The sequence below is a fragment of the Scomber scombrus genome, chromosome 2 (genome assembly GCF_963691925.1).
Source record: "Scomber scombrus chromosome 2, fScoSco1.1, whole genome shotgun sequence".
Lineage (NCBI taxonomy): Eukaryota > Metazoa > Chordata > Actinopteri > Scombriformes > Scombridae > Scomber > Scomber scombrus.
Window position 1 is genome coordinate 13,671,168 of NC_084971.1, and position 24,778 is coordinate 13,695,945.

The 24,778-nt window shown below is 38.9% G+C and overlaps 1 protein-coding gene across 1 annotated transcript in view; it reads right to left on the reverse strand.

Annotated features, from left to right (window-relative positions):
* LOC133989128 (protein kinase C alpha type-like) overlaps window positions 1-24,778 on the reverse strand; it is a 156,665-nt gene that overhangs the window by 79,349 nt on the left and 52,538 nt on the right. The window contains exon 4 of the mRNA XM_062428119.1: window positions 15,039-15,121. Coding sequence (XP_062284103.1) covers window positions 15,039-15,121 — 83 coding nt within the window. The remainder of the gene's footprint in view (window positions 1-15,038; window positions 15,122-24,778) is intronic.

Sequence of the window (24,778 nt, forward strand, 5' to 3'; positions counted from 1 at the left end):
ATTCACATCAGGGTGACAGGGATGAATGCACACACAATGTAATATAGAGCGAGAATGACAAAATCAACAGCGGCTATTGTGGCCATGTCATTATTCCCCCAAACATAAACAAGCAGACATGGTGCTGGCTACTTTTTTGTGAAGATCGTCATCGAACCTACAGCTATAGGACTAAAAGCTGTAGTTATAAAGGTGAGGCTTTGAAGAGAACAAAATGGAGCTATCGTTTATCCAGACGTGAGGTGTTAGGCTAGGCGAGGTTACTATTTTTAGCGTATAAATCACTACTCTGATTCCTCTTGGCCTTTCACTAAGCTGCTGAGTGCTGAGAGGGAGGGCAGGTTGCCACCACAGCTCACAGGGGGTTTTCCTTGCCATGTGCTATCTGTTAACACATCTGTCTGCTAACAGAGCAAGAGATAATAGCTGACATTTTGATTAGGGGTCGCTATACAGCCAACATGCCACGCCCAAGCACAGTTGCAATATCAAGTACTAACTTACGTTCTATGATACTTTCTATCACAGGACTGTTGATTATCACTTTTGCAAGTTTTACTGTATCAGAAACTTGTTTCAAGCATCATTGTTTACAAAGTGTGTCGAAGATGTCTGTAAGACTGAAGTGTAAGTGGGATCTAATAACGCATTGTGCCATTTTGCTTTGTTTCTGTCTTAAGTGAAAATGTTTTGGTCTCACACAGAAGTTTTGGGCTATGTGTCTCTTCATGTAACAAGCAAGCTATTCATGAGTTGTGGTGATAGCTCAACCAAAAACCAAGACATCACATGTGCCCCGTGGGTCTACCTTGGGTCAACATCTACTTAATCTCTACAAATCACAGTCTTAGGTCTTGGGACACAGGTATAAAGTCAATTCAAATGAGCCCAAACCACTTTATTTCAGGGATCATGAGTGATTAGAGTTTATTCCTTCACAAACTGGGGGAGTGGTCCAACTGTAAATGCACAAGCAGTTACAACTCAGGTCCATGTCATGAGTGTCAAGTAGCATAAATAATTGTGACTGGGGTCACACTTGACTCATGTCTATTTCCTACATTTGCATAGCTATGCCAGCAACATTTACATTGCATCCCCTAATTAAGGGCTTTAGCTACTGACTTTCCATCAGCACTTTAAATGTCAACTAGCTTTTTGCAGCTCAGAGTCAGAACTGAGGTATTTCTCTGCAGTTTATCACTCAACACGAAAAAATAAGCCATTAAACTGCAAATCATTTCTAAACCGATAAAATTATTGTTTTAAAAAATCTGAGGAATCTTGTGTTTAAACTTGTGCCATTACTAACGTTATAAAAAAATATATATATAAAGGCTAACTAAGGTTTTGATGAAGACACACAGTATGTGGCCTCCACCTCTTGATAACAGCATCTTTAACTCCTGCTGTGGCAGATGGGCCGTTGTGGACCCCCTGCTGGAAATCTGATCCAATCTTTTGAGCAAATACATACCCACACATGTGCACATACAGTAGAGAAAAATCCTTTACCTGTGTTTAATTATGATTCTTTACATCATCAGTTTCACACTTCTTGGCAATGTGAGAGAATGTTGTCAGTCACCTATAAGCACATTCATTTGTCATTGTTGTAGTAAATGCTGTTCATATGGGAAGAAAAGCATAAACAATGATCAAAAGCTTTTCCAAACCAAAATTTAAGAAGATGCACACTATAGCTAGTATTTAATTGGTGTGGCTTATATAAATAGACTGCTTAGAAAAAAGCACAATGTGAGATAGGCTGAACTCAGATTATAGCTCAGACACCTCAGAGCCCTGAACAAACTCTCCTGCTTGCCTTTACACAGCTGCAGAATATTGAGGTGTTTGTTAATACAGCACCCATTAACATAGACGTTGCAGAGATGTGTTCATTTGCAGAAGCAGGCTCATTAGCATAGCCATGCACATATGATGTGAGTGATACACACAAGGTCAGGAGAGGACAAGGGGGTTAGTCATGGCTGTCACATCAGCTGATCAATGTACTAAATTCTACAACCTTTTCTCTAGCACGGTAACAGGTAGAGAGAGACAACGAGGGGGAAAACTGAGAAAAAAGAAGACCTGCTGGTTCATTTGGTCATGTTGCAAACGTCAAAAGACATAATAAAATGGCTTATCAGCCACAGGCCATCTGTCAGGTGCTTAATAATTAACAGAACTTCATAAGACGTGTTCGAAAAAGTTAGTCTTTTTTCACTGCAATGAGCCAGCTGACAGGGCAGTGGCTTGGTTGTTCACCTCTGCTTTCTGTGGTCTCGCTAGATTTACTCTGTGGTTTGCTCTACATTAAACTCCATAAAAGTTAGCTTTTTACCATGCAATCAATTTAGTGGCTGCAGCTGTGTGTGTGTGTGTGTGTGTGTGTGTGTGTGTGTGTGTGTGTGTGTGTGTGTGTGTGTGTGTGTGTGTGTGTGTGTGTGTGTGTGTGTGTGTGTGTGTGTGTGTGTGTGTGTGTGTGGGGGTTTAATTAAGGACTAAAGGAATAGATACCTTGGACTCCTTCAGTCTTATTCTTTAGCACCGTAAAATATCAGCCCGTCCAGGAATTCGGCAAACACACTGTAGTACCATTTGTGAAAACAAATTTGTGTGCAAAGAGCCGCAGGAGGAGAGGGAGGCAGGACAAAATATTCTTGTCTTTATATTTCATGTAGAAACAGATCAATGCTACAAATACAGAACTATAACCCAGTATGCCAAATAAAATGTGCAGAACATACAGTATGCTTCACACATATTTCTATAAACAGAAGTTAGATTCAGGTCTGAGAATAAATGTTTCAAAAAACACCTACTGTGTAGATGCTGGTGGGTTACGGCATGAAAGCCCACTGGTTAACTGCACTTTGTTAATGTAGCAGATAGATGTCACACTTTGTATGTGCAAGTTGTTTTCTTTACATTAGTACACTTATATTTGGTCCTAAATGTAAGGTTTTACAGATTGATGTTTTTTCAGTTGCAGTGCTATGTTTTGTTTTTTCTGTTGTTGTTGTCTGTGTGTTAATATTTAGGTTGGCTGCCAACCAAGTAATTTTTTGCAACAGATTCTGTGAGGTACATAACTAACATTCGCCACTCATTTCCCGGTGACATTTTATGTAATGGCATCAAGCACTGAAAAAGAATTAGAAATCTCCAATTGCCATGATGACATTGGACATTTAGTGAGTCAGTGTTCCTTCAATTCATGCTGCCAACACATGAAATGAATAGAATCCTTGCCAGATTATAACAGACTTGATTCAGTACTTTTTTTATACCATAACCAATATATACAGTAAGCAGATGGATGACAAATCAAGTAATCATCATAGTGGTGTGAGCTCAATGTTACATTGATAAGTTACCTGTTCTCACAGGTTTATACTGAAGTAATAGACTGAATTGCTTCATACATTTTCAGTCAAAGGTCACCTAAAAAAATGCAAGCAACTACCGAGTTTCTGTACTGCTGACATAAACTGCCGACCTGTGACTTGCAACTTAACTTTCCAGTTTCCATCAAACTAATATTTGCTTGCTAAGTGCTCAGTAAATATTTTTTTTCTTTGTCTGTTGCAGAGCAGGTAGGCCTCTAGTTATACACCTGTGTTAAAGAACAAACACAAATAGAGAAAACTCTGTCTACGTCCCTTGAGATACAGAAGGAGAAGGAGAGAGGCAGGATGACCTATCTGTAACTTGTATCATTCTATTTCTGGGGTTTGAGCTTCAGACCTACTGCTGGTTCAGCTTCAGGCATTGCATGCGAGGTCAAGTTTAGACTTCAGAACCTCTCAGGCTTCTATTTCGAGTGTTTTTGTGTGCACTCTAATGCAGGACAGATAGAGCATGTTTGCCTGTTTGAATGTTAAATAACCATGCCTTCACCTTTACACCACCACTGAAGGTATTAGTTTGCTCTGATCACAGTAAGAGCACCAGTCAGACTCCACTACATACTACTGTTGATTACAACACAGTGATGATCAAACTTTGAAAATAAAACAGACAAATAATATTTGGAGTGATGGATTACCAATGTCAATATAGTGCGAGTTCCCTAGAAGGACATTTTCTAAAATGAATAGCTGCCTAGAGGATCTGAAATCAAGTATAACAGTATGTTAATAGTGGCAAAAAAAAAAGAAAACACAATTTGTTATTAAAAGGCTAAAGTATGCAATTCCACTCAATACAGATACCTAAGGGTGACAGAGGTGGATTTGTAGTGTGCTGGCAGGCACTGTTATGGACAAACTCTCGCCCTGCTGTGACACCAAGTTAATTCAGGGTCAAGAGCAGATGCAACTCTCTCATGCACTCGTTATTAGTATTACTTAGCAAGGTTGGAGCAAGACTGTCTACCAGATACTTACTGTAAACAACCCTCAGCAAGACTGGTGGAATGTGTTTGTGTGTGTAGTATGGGTACTAAATTGTGTGGGACTTAAGTGCACTGTAAATGTTGCATGTGATTGTGAGTGTGTGTGAGGTCAAAAAGACAGGAATTCTGATAAGCTGTGTTTCCCATCATGCTGAACAAATAGGGATGTGAACATTGAACCTTGAGAAGCCCAGTGAGTACCTCAAGTTCACTGTTTTTAATTTGTGATGTGGAGATTTTGTGATGAAGAAAAATGTACATAAATACTTATGTACATGCAATATTCAGTTGTTTATTATTAATAAATTTGCAAGAATTTCTAAAAAACGTTTTTTTTCTCATCAACGGGGAACCTTGGGGGAATCAATACCCCATGATAGAGATCATGGGGTATTATGTGTAGATTGATGAGAAAAAAAAGGAATTTAATCAATTTTGGAATAAGGTTGTAACATAACAAAATGTGGGGGAAGTGAAGGGGTGTGAATACTTTCAAGATGCACTGCATATTAGAAGCATGTTGTTTGTATGTTTGCATGTGTTTAAGTGACTGAATGGAAGGTGAGGAGGCAGGAGGGTTTGTTTTTTATGTGTTTCATAAAGAATTGCGAGGCACCATTGTACATACTTTAAATCAACAAACAGCAAATTAGTCGTATGGGGCTGTAAATATGTAAATTGTGTTTGAAGAAGTAAGACTAGAATCTACAGCCATGCTAGCAGCCCTGCAAGGCTGTGCTTTGAGTTACATGCTAACGTAAGCATGTTAACATGCTGACAATAACAATGCTAATATCCTTATGTTAAACATGTTAATATGCTAATGTTTGCTAATTACTGTAGCACAAAACACTCAGATTGAGGGTGATTGGAAAGGGAATGGGAATAATGGGAATGTAATTAGTTTTGCTGGTCTTTAGTTATGAACCAAAGTGTTGTCTGATGAAAAATAATTACAGTTTATCTTGAGGGGTAAATACATGTGTGTACCAAATATCATGGCAATCAATCAATCAATCAATCAATCAATCAATCAATCAATCAATCAATCATTTGCTGTAACATTTCATTCAAAACCACATGCCAACTTCATGGTGGCACTTGAGATAAAGTCAGGGGATCATGAAAGTCAGTAGGATTCATTTTCTTGGAAACATGAATGTCTGTGCCGCATTTTGGGCCAAATTTCACGAGATAAGTGAAAACCAAAGACCAACAAATGGACAAAGCAACTGATACACCCACATTTCCATCCCTAGAACCATTAAGCTAACACTGTAGTCACCCTCTACTTCTTTGAAAATGCACATACAGTGAGATGCAGATAACTGTGAGTCTCAAGTTAAAACACTACACTGTGCTTCATTCACAGAACATTTACGTATATCTCACCTCATGTGACTGATGAACCTATTCGTCAAAATGGCTATATACAAAATGTAATTTCAAAACACAGTGTATTGACATAATTTCCATTATTTGACATTTATTAATTATGAATAAACCCAACCAGTTTTAAAGTCCATCTTCATATTGAACTCAATACATCTATGAACAAAATTAATTAACTAACAATTGATTTCAGTAACAAAAATAACATCAGGTCTACTGTACTCTGCAGCTGAACCAAAAATGTACTTCATCCTTTGTTTTCTTCTACCAATTTTCACTTTACTCTTCTATTTTCCTAGGCTGAACAAAAACTACTTTAATCTGTTTACATTTAAGACTTGTTCGACTTGTCCCTAACAGTACACACTTTACATAAACAGTAAGGTAAAGCAAGTGAAAAGTGCAGCTTATCAGAGATAAATAGAGTGCACACAGCCTTCGTGAGTTTTAATGTATTTAATCAGTTATGCCTGTTTGTATGTAAGCATCTCTATGTGTGTGTGTGTGTGTGTGTGTCGCAAACAGTGTAGGTGTGGTGTGCAGGAAATGGAGTCTATAGTTACTGTCAAATAGTTTTTCAAGAAAAGCGTCGGCTTTGAAAGGTCAAGAATATTACATCGCAGGATTTTAAGTGAAATTTATTTGAGGCTGTAGAGCTTTGCGCTGCAACAAGCCCAATTTATTACATCTCCAAAGGGAAATTTTCACCAGGAAGTGATTCAGCAGTTTCCAGTGAAGCCACCCATCATCTGTCCTCCACCAATACCACACACACACACACACACACACACACACACACACACACACACACACACACACACACACACACACACACACACACACACACACACACACACACACACACACACACACACACACACACACACACTTGAGTGCATGTAAGCACTTGCATCCTTGTGTGTTGTTTCCCCCCAGCAAAGCCTTGATCAAACCTCTTTTTAGACAGACACGTCACAGACTAGGCAAGAGAGAATAAAGATATGTTAGTGTTCATTAGGATCCCAGAGCGTATAAATACCATCAGCAGGCAGCCCAGGGGACTCTCCCCTGGCCTCTCCACTAACACATAATTTTTGGAAGCAATTATACATTTGTGAGGTATGGTGACAAAACATTATCTTAACATTATCTGAACTTTAAAGCCCCAAAAAGATAATTTTGGGCTAATACAAAATACAAAAATGAATATACAAATAAGTTAATCAGCACATACACATACTTATTCTGCAGTGGTCAACACAAAAAGTACACAATTTCAAGTCCAGTGGCAGGTTTACTGGATAAATGAGCATATATTAGTTATGATATCAACATGCGAAAATGATGAATTAACACACTTCAAAAGGCAGATTACACTGATTGGAACAGACACCACAACAGTTGGCATTTTCTTTCGATATAACAATAAATTACGAAGGGTAAATGTCAGTGGACGTATACATTTTTTTTTTTATATTGCCAACAAAGTAAAGATGATGTCTGCAGCTACTCCCTGCATTGTTTATGAATCCAGACCATACATTTTTCTTCAAGTATCAATTGTTGTTGTTTTTTTTTTTTACAAACAACAATAATACAATAAACAATAATTCCACACTGTACATATGTCAAATTCTTGTTACCTCGGGACCAGGAACCATCTTTTAAACATATTAAAGAAGTATTACATCAAATATTACTGCTGTATTCTATAAAAGAAAATGTTTCTCTAAAATGGCTTATTTCATCAAACTAAACAGATTACTGGTATAATTATTTGGATTTAGGTTGGCATATGTTGGTACTGTATTCACAAACAGAACTAATTATTGGCCTTTAAGTTTTCAATTAAGCAAACAGCAGAAGGCAGCTCTGTTAATATTACTCTTTTCAAATGTATTTAATAATTTCATGACCAACAGTGTTCCTCCTGTTGCAAAGTGCAGCAGCCTTGTCCCTTGATAGCTTTGTTATGCCTGCGTAATCTTACAGCTACTTGATGTACATGCACTGTTGAGAATCAAAGAGGCTAAATGTCAATAACTTTAATATTCAAGTGTTTGCCAGTGTTAAGGTGCCCAGACTAGGCAGATAAATATGCAACTCCTCTCACAGAAATCACAGTATTTGAATGTGACTCTCATTAAGTGAACATATGTGAGTCAAGCTGTTGAAAGGAATCATGTCTTAGTAGATGTGATCTCAAGATCTCATGAAGATAAAAGGTATAGCTGTGCAGGTTAATTAGGAATCGCTTTCTGTTGCTGTTTTTTTTCCCTGTATCTAAGGAAGCTTTCCTGAACAAAGTACTTTTTAGCAACACAGACATACAGACTGTGCATAGTTACACGTTCAAGCTGCCCTATAATAATAGCAACCAAATCTGGCTTTAATTCGATACCTACTATACATGTACCCTGCCAAGAACACAGCCAAAACTTGACTGGTACTGTATGTGTAAAGTAAAAGCTATTTTGTCTGTATTATGATTAAAAGAAACATAATACTGAATCATCATTCTGTGTCATAAAAGCAATAGCTAGTCTTTATTCAACGATGCATAATTCTCAAGGGAAAGACAGTTCAAGAGAACTATTAAGACCCATCGCCTGACTGTATAAACAATACCCAAACAGAATAATAACTTCTCATGTTTTTATATTTTATTTTTTGCCTGTCACAGAGCATGGGAACTCAAAACACCATCTATTCTCATCTGCCAGTGGCTGACTGTTTTCAATGAGAAATCTTGAGGTTTTATGAGCAATCTAAATTGCAAGGAATAGAAAATAGAAAGATATATATCGATATATATTTCATCAAGTGTGGGTATAAAGTACGTTTTGGGAATGCCTGTGGTGAGCCTCGACATGTGTTTGTATTAGCCTGTGTCGCCTCAGGAGACAAAATTCCCTTGGGGTCTAAGCTGGGGAAGTTTGCGATTTTCAGTCTAATCAGATAAAGTCCACTGCAAGGCATAAGCAACAAGCATCCAAACAGGATGAATAGTATTGTACAATATGAGGGAGTGTACAACAGAAACAGCCAAATGTATAACTAACAGCACCTTTGACTCATAGCATAGAAGAACAAACTCATTCTGGAAATATGATTGCTCATAAATTAGTGATCTTTTTATTCAGATTCCTGGAGTTGATTCCTTATTAAACTCTATTTTGTTGTAGACGCAATCTGTCATATAGTTCTGCCTAAAGAAACACAACACAACCACAAGATATTTTTGTTAATAGAAGGAGAAACTCTATACCGCAACAGCTCCAGTGCATCAACAGTAATCAGCAGGGGGATTTTCAAAACAGTGGAGCATGGAGAAGTGCATTACAGCAAACAGACTTTAAAATCTAATTCTGCAAAAGGTTTCACATTTATGCAGTGTGTTCTGGAAATGACATGTCCTTTCCTTTCCCAGCTCCTCCCACTTCTTCTCTAGCTCAAACCCTCCCCACCCTCATTTGGTCTCCAGTCCATCATTGGATTGAAATAAACTGCAATGGCTCACAACTCTTTTCACATTCTATCTTGATTTCTCATCTACTAAACTCTTTGTGCAACTGGTGTTTAGGCAGATTTCAACTTATGCACATTTACACATAGTTCATTCATTGAACAGATAATGACATCACAGAAATATTTCTAGACAGAGGGGGTGGCTCTTCTTCAATACGATGAATACAACTTTGTGAAAGAGGCCAAACTTCATCTGACACAGTATACGAGTGGAGTACATTCTCATATTCCCTGTGCATGAGTGGCTGTTGTGTCTCCTCTCATGTGCCCATTCTGTAGGCTGCAGCTCTAGCTACCAGTCATCATGATAATCTTATCTGGCATTTATTACAGTGTGATTTTATGCGCATGTCTTGTGTGTTTGTGGGCATGTTTAAGTCTACACTGATCTCATCTTGCTAAAACAGTACACCATGACAGGGCTCCGCAGGACATTTCAGCACTCACACACCGAAATAAAATCAGTGCACTAAGCACAAATATGCAGCATCAAGTTTCTTTGTGACTACGTCCTTGGAAGCGATGTTTGTGCCTAGGCTTGCACAGGGAAGAGTGCTAAAAGCATGCGCTGGGATTCGACTCACTAAGGGGTGGGAGGCTGACCTATGTGGACGTTGATACAGAAGCCATTACATCACACAGCCATAAGCAGCTAGATTTACAGTCAGGCAAGCAAACACTGAATGCTACTTCACTGTTAAACAGGACATACATACAATAGTTCTCACACTAAATCTTTTTATAAATCTCTGTCATATAAAGTCTTGACAATCATTACCTTTATGTATTCAGAGTTTTCTGAGCATTTAGAGTACATCATTCATGTGTGCATAATATTATTTTTTTCAGAGAAAATAAATCATGTAAAATTTCATCCTCCTTTCTAAAGTCCAGACACCAAAATGATTTGGGAATGGGAATAACGGGAAATATATCTGCAGGCAGTGAAGTAAGGTGTGAAACTAACCTACTGCCTGATATTTTTAAGTGATATTGATATGACTGACAGGCTATTATAAATGTATAGTTACAGGTACATGCAGTAACTAGGTTGTCCCATGACGTTTACTACACATGTTGTCACTGTCAGTCCGTGGCTGCATATCAGGATAATAACCAATGCGCTCCTGGAGAAGGTGTGCTCTGTTTTTTCAGCCTGCCCTGGACAGCTCTTCACTCTCCTCTCATTCCTCTCCTCTGTCCACCTCCCTGCTCCAGCATTTGTCATTCTGCCTGTGCAGGGGTGCGTTACACAACCAGACCTTCATGCAACTTTATCCCATCCTTACAAACTGTTGGCTAGTTGGTTTGTTTACAACGCACAGGGCTGAACGTAAACGGCCAAGGACGTGTGATGCAAACTGCTGTAAAAAACCCGGTTGAGACGGATATTCTGAAAACAATTATGTTTGACAAAAATGTCAAAAGAATGCTCCTAAAATCTGAGTAATAAAACCCCTTGTTGATTGTGCTGTTATAGTTAAAAAGCTGAGTGGAACAGCTTGCCAATGTCCACTATGACTGTGTTTGCTACTAACAAAGAAAAATCCAGTGCTGTGGTGATTCATGCTGGAAAATTAATGTTGATGGAAGACCTAGCATGCCACATCACTACTAGCAGAATCCTCCTCCCAGGAACTCTGCCTCTCAGAAGAAGTGTTTAAGTGAATGACCTGTGGACTCTTCTTCTTTGCACCAGTGGCTTCCTGGATGGTAAAACACTGGGCACCACGGCAAGGTGTTTACAGACAACTCCTGGGCCAGAACAGGCCTATTACAAAGAGATGGCCAACACCCTTGCTTTAAGGAAATGGACTAAAAATACAGATGAAAGGCTCCATTGCCTGTGCCAACCCAAGACGCCTGTGGCGCAGATGATGTAATTTAGCTCCACTCTAGTTTAATCTTGTTTTCAATTCCAAAGCAGGGTCCTTGTAATGAGATGGTGTGCGTCCCAAGCCTTCTCACCAGAACACCTATTTTCCCAGACCTGCTGGAGTCTGCCAAAACCATCTCCTCCTGTGTATTTTGCCCTTTTAAATATTAGATCACCCCTGCCTACGGCCTTACTCATTAATATTACAAATAAGATTTCTCACAGTTTAACTGAAGTCCAGTTTACACCCTGCATCCCTTTAACTGAGTCATTTAGAGCATGTGTTTTTTTAAACCATTTTACTGGTCTATATCTTCCAAAATGGCATTGGAGTATTTTCAGGGTGTCTGTTTGTGCTCTTCCAGGCTATCATGTCACCCTCCGGTCAGTTCTGTCCATTTCCAAGCAGAGGAGACAGAAAGGGCACCGTGCTGCTGCTTAACTCTGTTACTGTGTCACAGCTATCTGTGCACTGAACAGCCCTGAGGGACTAGGCGTGAATGGTGTGTGTGTGTGTTTGTTTGTGTTTGTGTTTGTGTTTGTGTGTGTGTGTGTGTGTGTGTGTGTGTGTGTGTGTGTGTGTGTGTGTGTGTGTGTGTGTGTGTGTGTGTGTGTGTGTGTGTGTGTGTGTGTGTGTGTGCAGGGGGGAAATCAGTGCAAAACGTCTTGCAGATTGCCCCGGGTCATATGTGCTGCACTGGTTAAGTGGACATCAATGATGCAGCACCCACACACCCACACAAGCACATCAAACCTCTCAGTTTCATCTGCTGAGCCCCTGTGGTGAAATGGGAAGCTTTTGCATTATTGATGGTCTTGTCCTGTAAAGCACTGAACTTACTCGAGCTGCTGGTAACATTACACTCGACAGTCAAACGAAAACATTTTGTTAAATTAATTGCTTTAATCAGAGTAATTGATACTAGCACGGAATGTGCTTACTATAAAAGTGATACTATTACTGACTACTCCAAGTGATGAGCTTAAATTTCAAATACAATTTTGAGCAAGATTATTTATTAGGAGTTGTAATAATTTGAAGAAACCCATCAAGATAGCCATATTTCATTCTCAAGACAGTTTCTGCCATTTCATTTCAAACTTCATCCAACATTTCCATCAGTTTGCCTTGGAAATACAGTGTACCAAAATCAATTTGACAAAGCATTCAAATGCTCTAATGAATCAAAAGATACAGCATACATATTTCTGTATACCTATTATTGTACGTGTTATTTTACCTGTACCTTCATCAATATCATGAGACAAAGTTAAATTTACTATTCAATAATAATGTAAAATGTCTAATGTAAAGCAGTGAAGTGGTTAAAACAGCAAGCCTGTGATTGGACAAATATCCACTCCAATCACTGTGAAACTGGGAGATGAATCAAGTGTTGTTTTGTTTGTTGTTGGGGTTTTTTATGATATTAAGAAGAAGGACATTGCGGTTATGTGGCATTCCCGGTAACCTTTTGGTGACCAGGACGCTCCCTCAGCTGTTGTTCTTTACTGAAAAAAGGCACCCTGCACCACTGAAAGGCACCACTGAAAATGCTCTGGGGTAAACTACTAGACTTGCTACACAGAGCAATTCTCGGGTGTGATTATGTGTATATGTGCAGGCCCTGCCCTTGAAACAAGACCCTGAGGCGTTTGCAGTGGGGTAGAATGTATTCATGGTAAGTCAAATCAAGGCTACCTGCTCAAGATGATTTCTAAAAAGATCTCATGGCTCTGGTTGGCATCTTTTGTGCACATTTTGTTTCTTCCAGCAGGGGAGTTATAAAACACAGACATGAGTCATAAAATGTAGGTAGCCTAGATATTGTACTGTAGATCTTCAGGATATTTGCTGGCCATGGGAGTTATTGCCTTCCTGAATTGCACGCCTGGGAGGCAGCAAGCCATGTAATATGTGTGGTTGCCCCTAGCAACAGTACTGCTAAGTGCAGAAAAGTATATTAAAGGGAGCGTCAATTATTTTGATATGATAGGAGATCAAATACCCATGCATCTTTAAAGAGAAAAAAGATTCAGTTCATGTGGTCACAGGAATTAATTTAACACTCTGGTGCTCTGAGCAAAGTCTCTAGTATCACAGATTTCTACATACTGATACCCTTTCTGTTAGCCATTGTTATTAAATTGTATTAGATACAGTAGTATACAGTATGCCTATATATCTGATGGTGTGGAAATGACAAATAGCATTAAAGGAAAAGGCTAAATAAGGTCTGCTACACCACAGCATGTATAAATACACTAGAGATGGGTAAGGAGAGTTCTGAGGGGAAACTGATACTTGGCTGTTGATGAGACAGAATTAATAACAAAGATAACCTTAACTGAAAAAAATACACATAAACCTTTTAAAATATCAAACAGCAATAAATTAATTAATGAAGAACACACAGATGTCAAAGGTCATTAAAAACTGTCCTGCTGACGATGAACCTGATGTTCTTTCAGTACTCTTAACCCAACTGCCAGCTTGAATCAAAAATCACCCTGGCTCATACTATTTTCTGCTGTTACGGCTTCCGTGTCATCCTTGGCGTGCTCTATTTAAAGAGTCTGGATTGATGATCTTGAATGACACACTGACATATCTCCAGTTACAGAGGCCAGGTTGTGCTTCTGCAATGCTGAGAGGGGTTATGCATGCCCAGCAGCCAAGCAGGCATGTAAATGGAGTTTCACACTTACCAAGCAGGCAAGCAGTGGTTGATGGCACGTAGTTGGTGCTAGCAGCCAATGAAAACGCAAATAGGAAGCCTCATTGAACATGTCGTGCAAGCGTTGATATCTATCAAGCACCTCAATGATTTTGATGTGCTAGTTGTCCTTTTAATTTGAGCAATGCGTGTAACAGAAAACTGCATCCTTTTTGGTTCTATATGCAGAGAAAATTAACCAACACACACGTCAAAAGTGGCATAACTTAAAGCATGTATGAAGTGTTTTAAAAGCAGCTTCACTGACAAATGCCAATTCAATCAATAATATCAAAAAGCTAAACTCATTCCAAATTAACATTTCTCGCAGTAAATTTGGAGAACAGTTCAAAATCTATCTGGAGTCTCGTCTTTCTTTTTAGTGTTATCATTAATTCAAACAGTTGCAGGCAGACCATTTATTATAACTGTGAGTTTCTCTCCACCTGGCCAAGGCAGATGTGAGCTCCTACATTTCACATCTGTCCATGGGCCAGCACACATCACTGCTAATGGTACAGTACAATCTGCCAATAGACTTTTGTTTGAACTCGGTCATTCAGGATGAATTGGAGTTATTATTTAGTGTTTTACCATCGACTCCATAACATCCTGATATGAAGGCCACTACCAGTACATTACGATGTCACGACCTGTTTAGTATTGACTTTGATGGCAAGTGGCAAATGTTACTGGCAGAGGGTAATTAGTTTAGTTCTTCTTAGAGGGGGTGGAGACAGTGACTCACTAAGTGGGATATTCAAATAATTTTTCCTAATTGTGACACCCAGTGATTCGACTGGAACATTGATATTGAATGAATTGAATTAGCCACCTGCTGCTGCTGTGATTCAATCATGAGTCGACTGAATTTAACATTTGAATGTCCTTCTTCGAATAGATACTACCAGACTAAAAGATGAGAGCTTTTCCCTCAATAATTACCGATGTAAATCTCTTTCTTTTAAGTTAGTCAATATTTTTGCATCAACATACAACTAAAGAACAACAAGAGCGAGTTTGGGGGGAAAAGGCAGGTCCAGTTGATACAACTGGATGTTCTTCAGTACAATGATAAGAAAGGCAACTCTCACCAACAAACAGCTGGGCTTCAGTTACTTACGTCTGTGTCGGGCCCCTTATCAGCCCCGGGGCAGCAGAATGTGACAAATTCATGGCACCTCTTGTGGACCACAAAACAGCAAACTGCAGGGAAGAAAAGAGATGAGAGGAAAACAGAGAAGAAAGAGAAGGAGAGAGAGAGATTCAGAGAGAGACAGATAAATGGACAGATGGAGAAAGACAGAAAACAGAAAGGAGAGAAAAAGAGAGATGGTTAAAATACAGTGTATCATTGTTGACTAATATGTAGACAGACAGCAGAAAGACACAGAGATCTCAGAACACTGAAAGGTACTAAAAAAAAGAAGAAAAAGAACAAAACGACTGATCTGGGCTAGGCTCCTTATCATGTGTCCAGATGGCCGATCCTGCCTGCAGGCTTACTGCTCTTATTGCACAGTTCAGTGCCACCTCTTCACTGACATGACAAGAGCTGAAGCAGACACTGCACACTAATACAAAAAATCACACTGTTGCATGTCTGTGAAACCTTGAGCTCAAATGCAGACAAATGCATCCACAAACACACAATCACTGCATGTGTATCCAAAGGGTACACGTCCAGGTCTGCACACTTGAATGCATCTGTGTCTATATACTGTCAGAGCACACAGGGTTGATCTCATGGTGTAAGTGCAGGTCAATGAGTGCACTGTAGTCTGCAGCCAAACAAGAAGCCGACTCAAAGTGGATGAAGGCGCCTGTTGCTGGCTCTCAAAAAACTGTCTGACACCAAGACGAGACAGGGTGAGGGGGACTAATTGTGTGAGCTGGCCATCATATATCATATTACAAATACTGTATATTCTTACTGCGCTGTCATTAAATGTCCAGACTTATTTTCTTGCTGCTCTCTCCTTTTATCAGACAAGTACGCCCCTCCCTTTCCTCCTCAGACTTAATGTTTTCAAGGCCAACACTTGCTGCATTGCGATGAAAGCGTCTGAATAGGTGGTTTTCAGTAGTCTTCACTTAGCACTGAGTAAGCATGAGCAGACTCCATTAGTGGTGAGGGTTGCATCTGTAATGTGATGCATTTTCAGAGACCTCGCTTGAGTTTAACAGTTTTAGTGCTCTTTCAGCAGTGGAGCAAAGGGATCTGAAGCATATCTGTCTGTCACTCTTACACTGTGCGTGCATCCACCTATAGTTCACCTCTTCCTTTTCCACTGCATTCTTCTTAAATAGCTCTGCCAAAACACAACAAATGGAGCGCTCAATATGAGCTGTGGGCACCATGACCAAGCAAATGTAGAAATAAAGCCTCTCACATAAACCTGGGCTTCACCAACAGAAAATCCAAGGAAAAAAAGTCACAAACAGTTTCAATGATGAGTAATATGTAAATTGACAAGTAGGAAGATCTGCAGTTGGATCCCCGGCTCCTCCAGTCCGCATGTCAAAGTGTCCTTGGGCAAAATACTGAGTTACACCTGATGGCTGTGCCTGTGTTGTGTAAGTGTGTGTGTGTGTGTGTGTGTGTGTGTGTGTGTGTGTGTGTGTGCGTGTGTGCGTGTGTGTGTGTGTGTGTGTGTGTGTGTGTGTGTGTGTGTGTGTGTGTGTGTGTGTGTGTGTGTGTGTGTGTGTGTGTGTGTGCGTGCATGGATGTGCATTAGATTAGATCCTGATATTTGCTCCTGATTAGCATGTTGACACCTTGAATGGCAGCCTCTGCCATCATCGTATAAATGTGTGTGCTGATTATGTAATGTTAACATTTAGTGTAAAGTGCTTTGAATGGTCAGAAGATTAGGAAGATATATAAATGCAGTCTATTTAACATTTAAATGCCCATTTATGTGTCATAATTCAGTCAAAAGGTCAATATCATTATTCACATAATTCAGACATGCAAACACAAACTGACTACTGACAGTGCTGCTCAAGATCATGTTTTTGTTTTGTTTTTATCTCTAAACACTGTTTTGGCATAAATCAAACTCGGTATCATCCATCACATATTGCCTCTTCTAAAATCATGAATAAAAGACAGCAATTTATGATTGCAACACTTCATTAGCACATCATATACGTGTAAAATGTGCCGAGTGCTTATCATGCCTTTAAAACTTTAACAGAGTGCAATAAAATGTGGCTCATAAATCAGTTGACATGCAACTGCTCATATTCGCTCTTCCTTAGTTCTTTCTCCTGTGTCCTAAAGTTTAGTGCCACATTTTTCTCTGGCAGATGCCCAGCAGCAACATTTGCATCACTAACATAGCTAGTTGCTGTAGCTACTGCCTCTGCACTCAGACTCTGAGCAGACAACACTAGCTCTGCTTCAATGTAACGATATTACTACACGGAGAGAAATGCACTGTTAGTTCAAAGAGTACCTACTTTGTCATATCAAGTTTCTTTAACGGAGCATGGGCATAATAATCCATATCTATATGCTCACAGTTATAAAAACATATGTATTTAGCAGGCCCATTTGCCACAAGTAACAACATATTTTTGATGTGTACATAGCAGTAGTAGTACAAATATGCAGTGTTTTTTTCACAGAGGAAAGTTGCTTGATATGTGGGTTGCAGACATCCAGGTTAAACAGTGTCATAGGACATGTATTGCTTGGATGTCGGTAATATAGGTGTAATTCACCTTTATAAGTTTTCCACATGGGCTGTCAGATCATCAAAGCAGACCTAGTATGATAGCACAGTGTACTGTGAGTATTTGATTAATGGCTTGCAAAGAATACATATGAGCATTTGACCCTTTTTAAGAGCTTGGCAGGACATACCAAGCCTATGCTGGAGCATGAATGATCTTTCTTCATGCCTGCAGTAGTGAATATTCACACACAATCTCCAGTTGGGAGTCAAATGCATTGCAGTCATAGCTGTTGGTGAAAAAACCCTCTTTCTACACTCATGCTGTGTTTTTGACCAGATTTGTATTCAAACAATATAGATTATTTTCCAATCTATACATACACTGTACCAACCAATAAAGAAAGAGTTACAGTTGCCAGTATGTTGGCATTCATGTCATCTTCAATGATTGCAAATCAATACATCCCCCACACACGGACATATCACACCACCACAACTCTACCCTGACTACCCTCTCCTGCCTCCTAAGAGCTGCTGCAGTATAGTCAATAACCAACATGAAACTCTGACCCATAACTCACACTGCCAGCCCACAAACCAGGCAAGAAGGGCCTGAATCTCAATGATGCAATGTCGCTATAATTCATCTTTCAGTAAACAGCTGGTGGCAGTGTGAGTTGCCCCATTTCACTCCAAACACTTTAAAGACCAAAGGGCTACAGAGTTGCACGAGATGCTACAGTGAGGGCTATTTGTACTAAACCTTTTGCTCATTTCTGTTGATGAAATTTGAGTTTCTGGGTGGTGTGCTAGTTTTCTTGTCCGTTTAGCTGTCAAAGCTTATCAGCAGCAATCAATGTTCATCGAAACTACAGAGTTCCAATCAATGTATTTAAAAAAGCTTACCTGACAGGATATATGACAAGACTGGAACAATTAGCCTGTAGGAAGCAAAGTTATCTTGTAGAAGTGCATCCTGATTTGTTCTCCACAGGAAATACAAAACATATGTGCTGAGCAGATTGAGCAAATATTCACATCTGATTGTGATCAGCAATCAGCACATCTGGAGTGCTCTATTTTGGCACTCTATTTGTGCTTCATGAGCTGCTCATATTTAGTCTCTCCCATTCCTGCTGCTCAAGTTAAACTCCTAAAACCTAAATTAGTGTTTAAATGATCTGCTTAAAAAATATGTTTTCTTTTAATGTTGAGATTTGTGGAATGGGTCTTGCTTTTAGAGAGTATGCAACAGAAAAATAAAAAGAGAAAAGGAGAGAGACAGTGTAAATGACAGACTAAGATAGAAAAAGGACGTCATTAGAGGCAGGGCTGAAGATGAACGAAGTCAAAACCCATTGTCTTCTGGTGTCTTCATTAGAGCTTAGCTGCTTGTTATCGGTTGTCCCAGTGGGCTTGTTCTGGAGCAACACTTGGAGGTTCAACACATACATCACCTCTGACACACCATCTTAGAGGAACATCTCTATTAGGAGGCAAAGGCACCAAGCTATCTTCACTGTAAGTGCATTAGAATAATGTACTCAATATTTCAGCAGTGATAGGTGCAGATTAGTCTGTTTATCAAGCAAATTTATCTTAGCAAATCCTTAGGAAAGGTACTGAGCAGCAATCCTCATAAAGCACCAAAATAAGGCAACTGTCACACTCAAGACATTGGGATCAGGTTTGTCACTTTTCTATTGTTGCCATTAACAACAGGTGGATTATAAGTAATAAATAATAATAATACATTATAAGAAATATAGGCCGCAACAGAGTCATGCAAGTGTTGTTAAAATTCTGCAAGACATGACACTTAGAGGATGTGAGGTGTTATCTCTGTCACCTATCACCTTAGTCACTGTTTTTGAGAGAGGAAAGAAGCACAGTTGTGGTATTCTCAGCAGGTTTGTTAAGGTAGCTGGAAATATTTGTCTGCCTCTGACCTCATCATTTCCTTTGTTTCTGGACAGGATTAATTATACAGTGAGTGAGAGTGTAATGGGGATTTCCAAGTCAATACTTGCCAGCGCAACAAAGCACAAAATCACTTTTCTTCCCTGAAGATAATGTAGCACAGTCCCACTCCCACTCCCATTCCCACTCCGGCAAATCAATTTCTTCCATGTCTTTTCCCAGTCACAAATTCATTGGAGCAATTTCCTGAAGTTTTGTCTCTGAACACAGACAAGAAATGAGAAAAATGGCAATGATTAAATTCTCCAGTTCTTACCCAAGGCACCTAAAATGAAGCAATTGTTGGAAAGAAAGCTTTTAGATCTAACAATCAAGAGGCTCTGCAGCCCGCTGCTGTCCAAAAGCCTCTATTCCCAGGGTGGGAAGCTTTCATTGTTTCCCTCTGGTTCTTGTCTCCTACCACCTTAACCGCTGTCACCAAACAATAGCTCCACGGCCATGAAACGGTGAATGAGGAAAGAATAATTGGACAGGAACTATTTCGATTTGACTAAGACAAAACTGCATGGAAATGGATTTGATATAAGTTTATTACTTACACATGCCTATCTTGCAACAATATTATTAGATTACAAACTGCAGGATATTGTTTAGAGAGGAATATGCCCCCATACTGTAAACAGTGACCTTGGAATTTAAACTTTAGTGTGTGTTTGCCAGTAGGTCATAGAGCAATCTCACATGAAGGGATAGTGTTTACATGGACATAGGGAGGGAGTAAAACAGACAAACCGTGCCAGAGTGTATGCACTCATATATCAGGGAAATTATAACTGAAATAAAAGTTTATATAAATTCATATTGACTGCAAATCATATATCTTCATCTAAAAAATAAATTCGAAGGTTTCAGCATTGTGACAGAAATGTTTTATTCTTGTGAGCATGGAACAGCATAAATAATGTAATTGTGATAGGGAAGAGAGGGGAAACTCAAATACACGTAAGAAATCATGAGCAAAATCAACAAGTTACTCTAAAAGTAACTCGACTAAAGCCATCACCTGCCATTGTGATGATGATAAAGAGATGTTCAAAGGTCAACAAGACTCAGGTGGCTGCCTCACCATCAACAGCATCCATTTCCCACATGAAGGGAAAAATGTATTGTCTAACCTCATAACTTGGAGGCCTGGATATTAAGGCTGACAGCATTATGTAACACTGTGACATGAACCATAGCCAATCCCTGGGAGGAGGATCATTCATCATCTGAAGTAACACCATGGCGGAAAATTGAAAAATAATAGAGATGTTATTGTGATATTTGATTTATTCCTTTAAGTAAAAAGGATACTGTGGACAAGTGGGAGGTGGACATGGATTAAACTCCTTCTCCATGTCTCTTTAAGGCCATTCACTTAATACTAAATAACAGTGATTACTGTATAAATCAATTAATATTCTATTTAAAATAAAAAAGTCTACATTAAGTTTTTTTTTTTTCTTTTTTTTTTTTAAAATCATCAGGCAAACAATTAGTGCATTAAGTGGAGTGACTTGGCTTCCTCTAAAGTTCTGTGTTTAAATCGAACTTCTTTGGTAGCAATTTTTTTATCAATAACTATAATATAATGTTATTCAGTTTCAAGATTACAGAAGGCAGAGGAAACCAACAGGCTATATTATGTTTATGCTTTGTTTAATTATATGAATCTGGCATCTATTCATCTCAAAAAGGTAGTTTGAGTTATATTGAGCACCACAAGAAAGCAAACGGTTATGTTAAGTTCACAAAAACAAGGAAATACTAGGACAATACTAGAGCCCGACTGATATATTGGTCAGCTGATATTATCACAGACATATCGATATCGGCATATACAGTACCAGTCAAAAATTTGGACACACTTTCCCTTTCATTTCAATGAGAAAGTGTGTCCAAACTTTTGACTGGTACTGTACGTTGTCCTATACGCGCCAGACTGTCATGAACTTCAAAATCATGTTTAAACATTCTATGCCGTATAACTTGACCTACCAGAATGCCAACATTTCATCTGATGAAGCCAGCTTATGTGATAAAACATTGGTTTTGGTGTGAAATTACAGAACATGGCATATCATGTGAGTTTTCTTTGGAATACTCAGGAAGTTGAAACAGTGTAGCGGAGCCATAATCATACATTTTATCATATACTATGATCCCAAATAACATGCACTAATTGTAAATCAAAAGCTTAGTTCTGTCATGGTGCGACTAATGTCAGAGTGAAGATAGAGCTTTGAGGTCTGATTATCATTTTGGTTTTGCAACATGATTTATGATTACATACTGACTGTTTGTACAGCAGTCACTTAAACATCAGGTTATACAGCTAAATTACACACAAAGAAGTTCCTCCTTTAGTCTAAAGTATACAATCCTGCCATACTGTAAATCCTACAACCCTGAGAATTGAAAAAAAAACAGACTATTGGGAAGCAACTGCTAAAATTTATAAAAAAAAATTGATATTTACCAATGACCCACCAAAAAATGTTTTAAAAAATAAAGGAAAGAGTGGTATTAAGTAGTATGTGTGAGTGACACGAATGTGAGTTATTGCCTAAAGGTAATCATGAGAGCACATGAGGAGTCAAAAGGTCTTGACATTTTTCCAGGAAATGAATTTCAATCCAAACACTATAAATTATTTTCAGGCATGTTATATTTCAGGATTTCTCAACATTCAAATGAAAAATAGAATAAATAAAGGCACTCTAATGCAAAGTAGTTCACAACACTATATGTTGTTGTATATGTGTAAATTCTGTTATGAGTATTATATTTATAGAGTTACCTATACCCGCAGTAAGGTTATGGTAAGCTCTTTTAGGGAAGTTTTCAAAGCCAAGGAGACTTCAGCTGAATCTACAGCCTGTGAAAAGCTTTTGAAAGACAGTGAGTCACACATGGTTGAGCTGATGCAGCCCAGGTGAGGATCAGTTTGTGCACTTTGTGCATCTGCATCTCAAACCCTGTTGCTGAGCGCTTTGGAGTCCAGTATGTGGTTGGTTTTGCCTTTCAATATATATATATATATATATCATAACAGCCCAACAATCCCCATTCGTAAAATGTGGCCAATAAATTCTGCCTTTTTGTATGTTTGGGGGAGACAGCATTTGTTTCCTTTTCAACCCTGAGTATCCCACAATTCATAGTGCACCAGTCAATCATGTAACAAAGCATTCCACAAACTTGCAGGAAACATTTTATGTGTTTTTATCAGGTATTTGCATTAAGGTGTTTATTGATAACAGGTAATCTATCACATAAACTCAACCAATGAAAAAGCCACATCCCAGTTTGTTCTTGTTAGTAGACTGCAGATATTGTTAAGTACAGGGAAACTGAAGTTATATGAACACATTTGTATTTTACTGTTTGACAGTCATCCATCATGTGTTAAAGTTACTGTAAAAACCAAAATGTATACTGTAAACCGGGGTAGCATAGAACCTGCAACATTTTCCCAGTGATATTTACAATTTAAACTGGGATGTTTAAGGGCAATGTACTGGTCATGAACTTTGAAAGTTGGAACCAGCCATAAGTACCACTAGTTTTGTTTTCTGTGAGGCTGGACTGTCTTTTACGGAGAAGGTGAAGGTAAAAGTATACCATATAAAGAAAGAGTAAGAGAAGAGAAGTGAATACTAATGAACTGATTATACTAATGAAGAAAAACAGTCCACCACAATGCTTTTGCACTGAACTGCCTTGAAAAACTAAGGGCCCCATCTTGCGGTCGGCGCACAGCGGATGGCGGGTGTGGCGCATGTGTCTTCGTATTATGATGTACATCGTCAAATTAAAAAAAGTCACAATGACGTGCCACTATGTATCAGAATCAGTCAATCGCAGTAATGATCAATGAAATTGTCAATGTAGTCATGTGACCAATCCTGGTAAATCCGCCATCAAACCAGGCGGTGAAATGTTGGCCTCCCTGATTTTTGACGATAAAGCAGGGTATGCATTAGGGCATGGCTACGTCGTGATTGACAGGTTGATTGGTTCACAGGTTCAGCAGGGCGCCTCTTGCTCCTCCTGATGCCCATATAAGTAGAATCCGTGTTTTTTTTTTACCCGGCATGCACCGGAAATTTTCAAGATGGCGCTGCCCAGATCCGAAACTATTCGCTTCCAAGCAGCAGTCCACAAACCAATGGGTGACGTCACAGATGTTACGTCCATTTTATATACAGTCTATGCATCAAACTAACATTCCGCCAAGGTGACAGCGCGCCTGGATATTAAAGGAAATGAGAGATGACACTCTGATTGGTTTACCGCCTGTTATGCCCAAAACACGCCTATGTTTAATGAGGGGACTTAAGTCCGACCCTTTTAGACAATTAGCCTGGCGCAGTGACCTTTTTTACACCGTTAAAATAGCAAAAATGGATTTGGATACGCCCCAAAGGCACTTGCGCCACGCACTTCACGCCATGTGCTATAGATCGTTAAAATAGGGCCCTAAATGTCAAGAGAGGCATGGTCACACTGGAACAAAGCAAGAGTAGTTTCCAAGAAAAAGTAAAAGTTGAAGCCTTGGGCATGTAAATGAAGTGAGCTATACTCATTGATCTGAGAACAACAGTAGACATTTAAAGTAGCCTCACTAGGTGCAGACATAAATAAGTTACATTTTATGCTCTTTGCTATGGCTGCTAGCCTTTATCTCGCAGTACTAATTCTAAACTAGATAAGAAACCTTCAGATTCACTAATAATTTAGTATTTTTAATTATTTAGTAATTTTGAACTTACAGTACCAGTCAAAAGTTGTGACACACTTTCCCATTCACATCAATGAGAAAGTGTTTTTTCAAACTTTGGACTGGTACTGTACATTTACTACATTTGCTATTTTTATACTACTTATAGGTGTATAATCTCATCTTTATGTAAAGTCATACACATACTGTGAGGCCGGCTGTGATCTGATTAATTTCTTCTATTTTATTATTACCTCACATTCTTGTAGTACAACACACATTATCTATACAGTATATCTTAGGAGCTGCACAGTGTAAACTCCGTCTTCTATTGACCAAGGAGCAGCACACACCATTACAGTATGTATGTGTGAATTTGTGTAAATGGCAGTGTGCTCACATTTACTTATATATTTTTGGTATAGCATGTTGCACTTGGATTCCAACTGTGTCTGCAGTTAAGGTTCCAATCAGTATTATTTGACTGTATAAAGT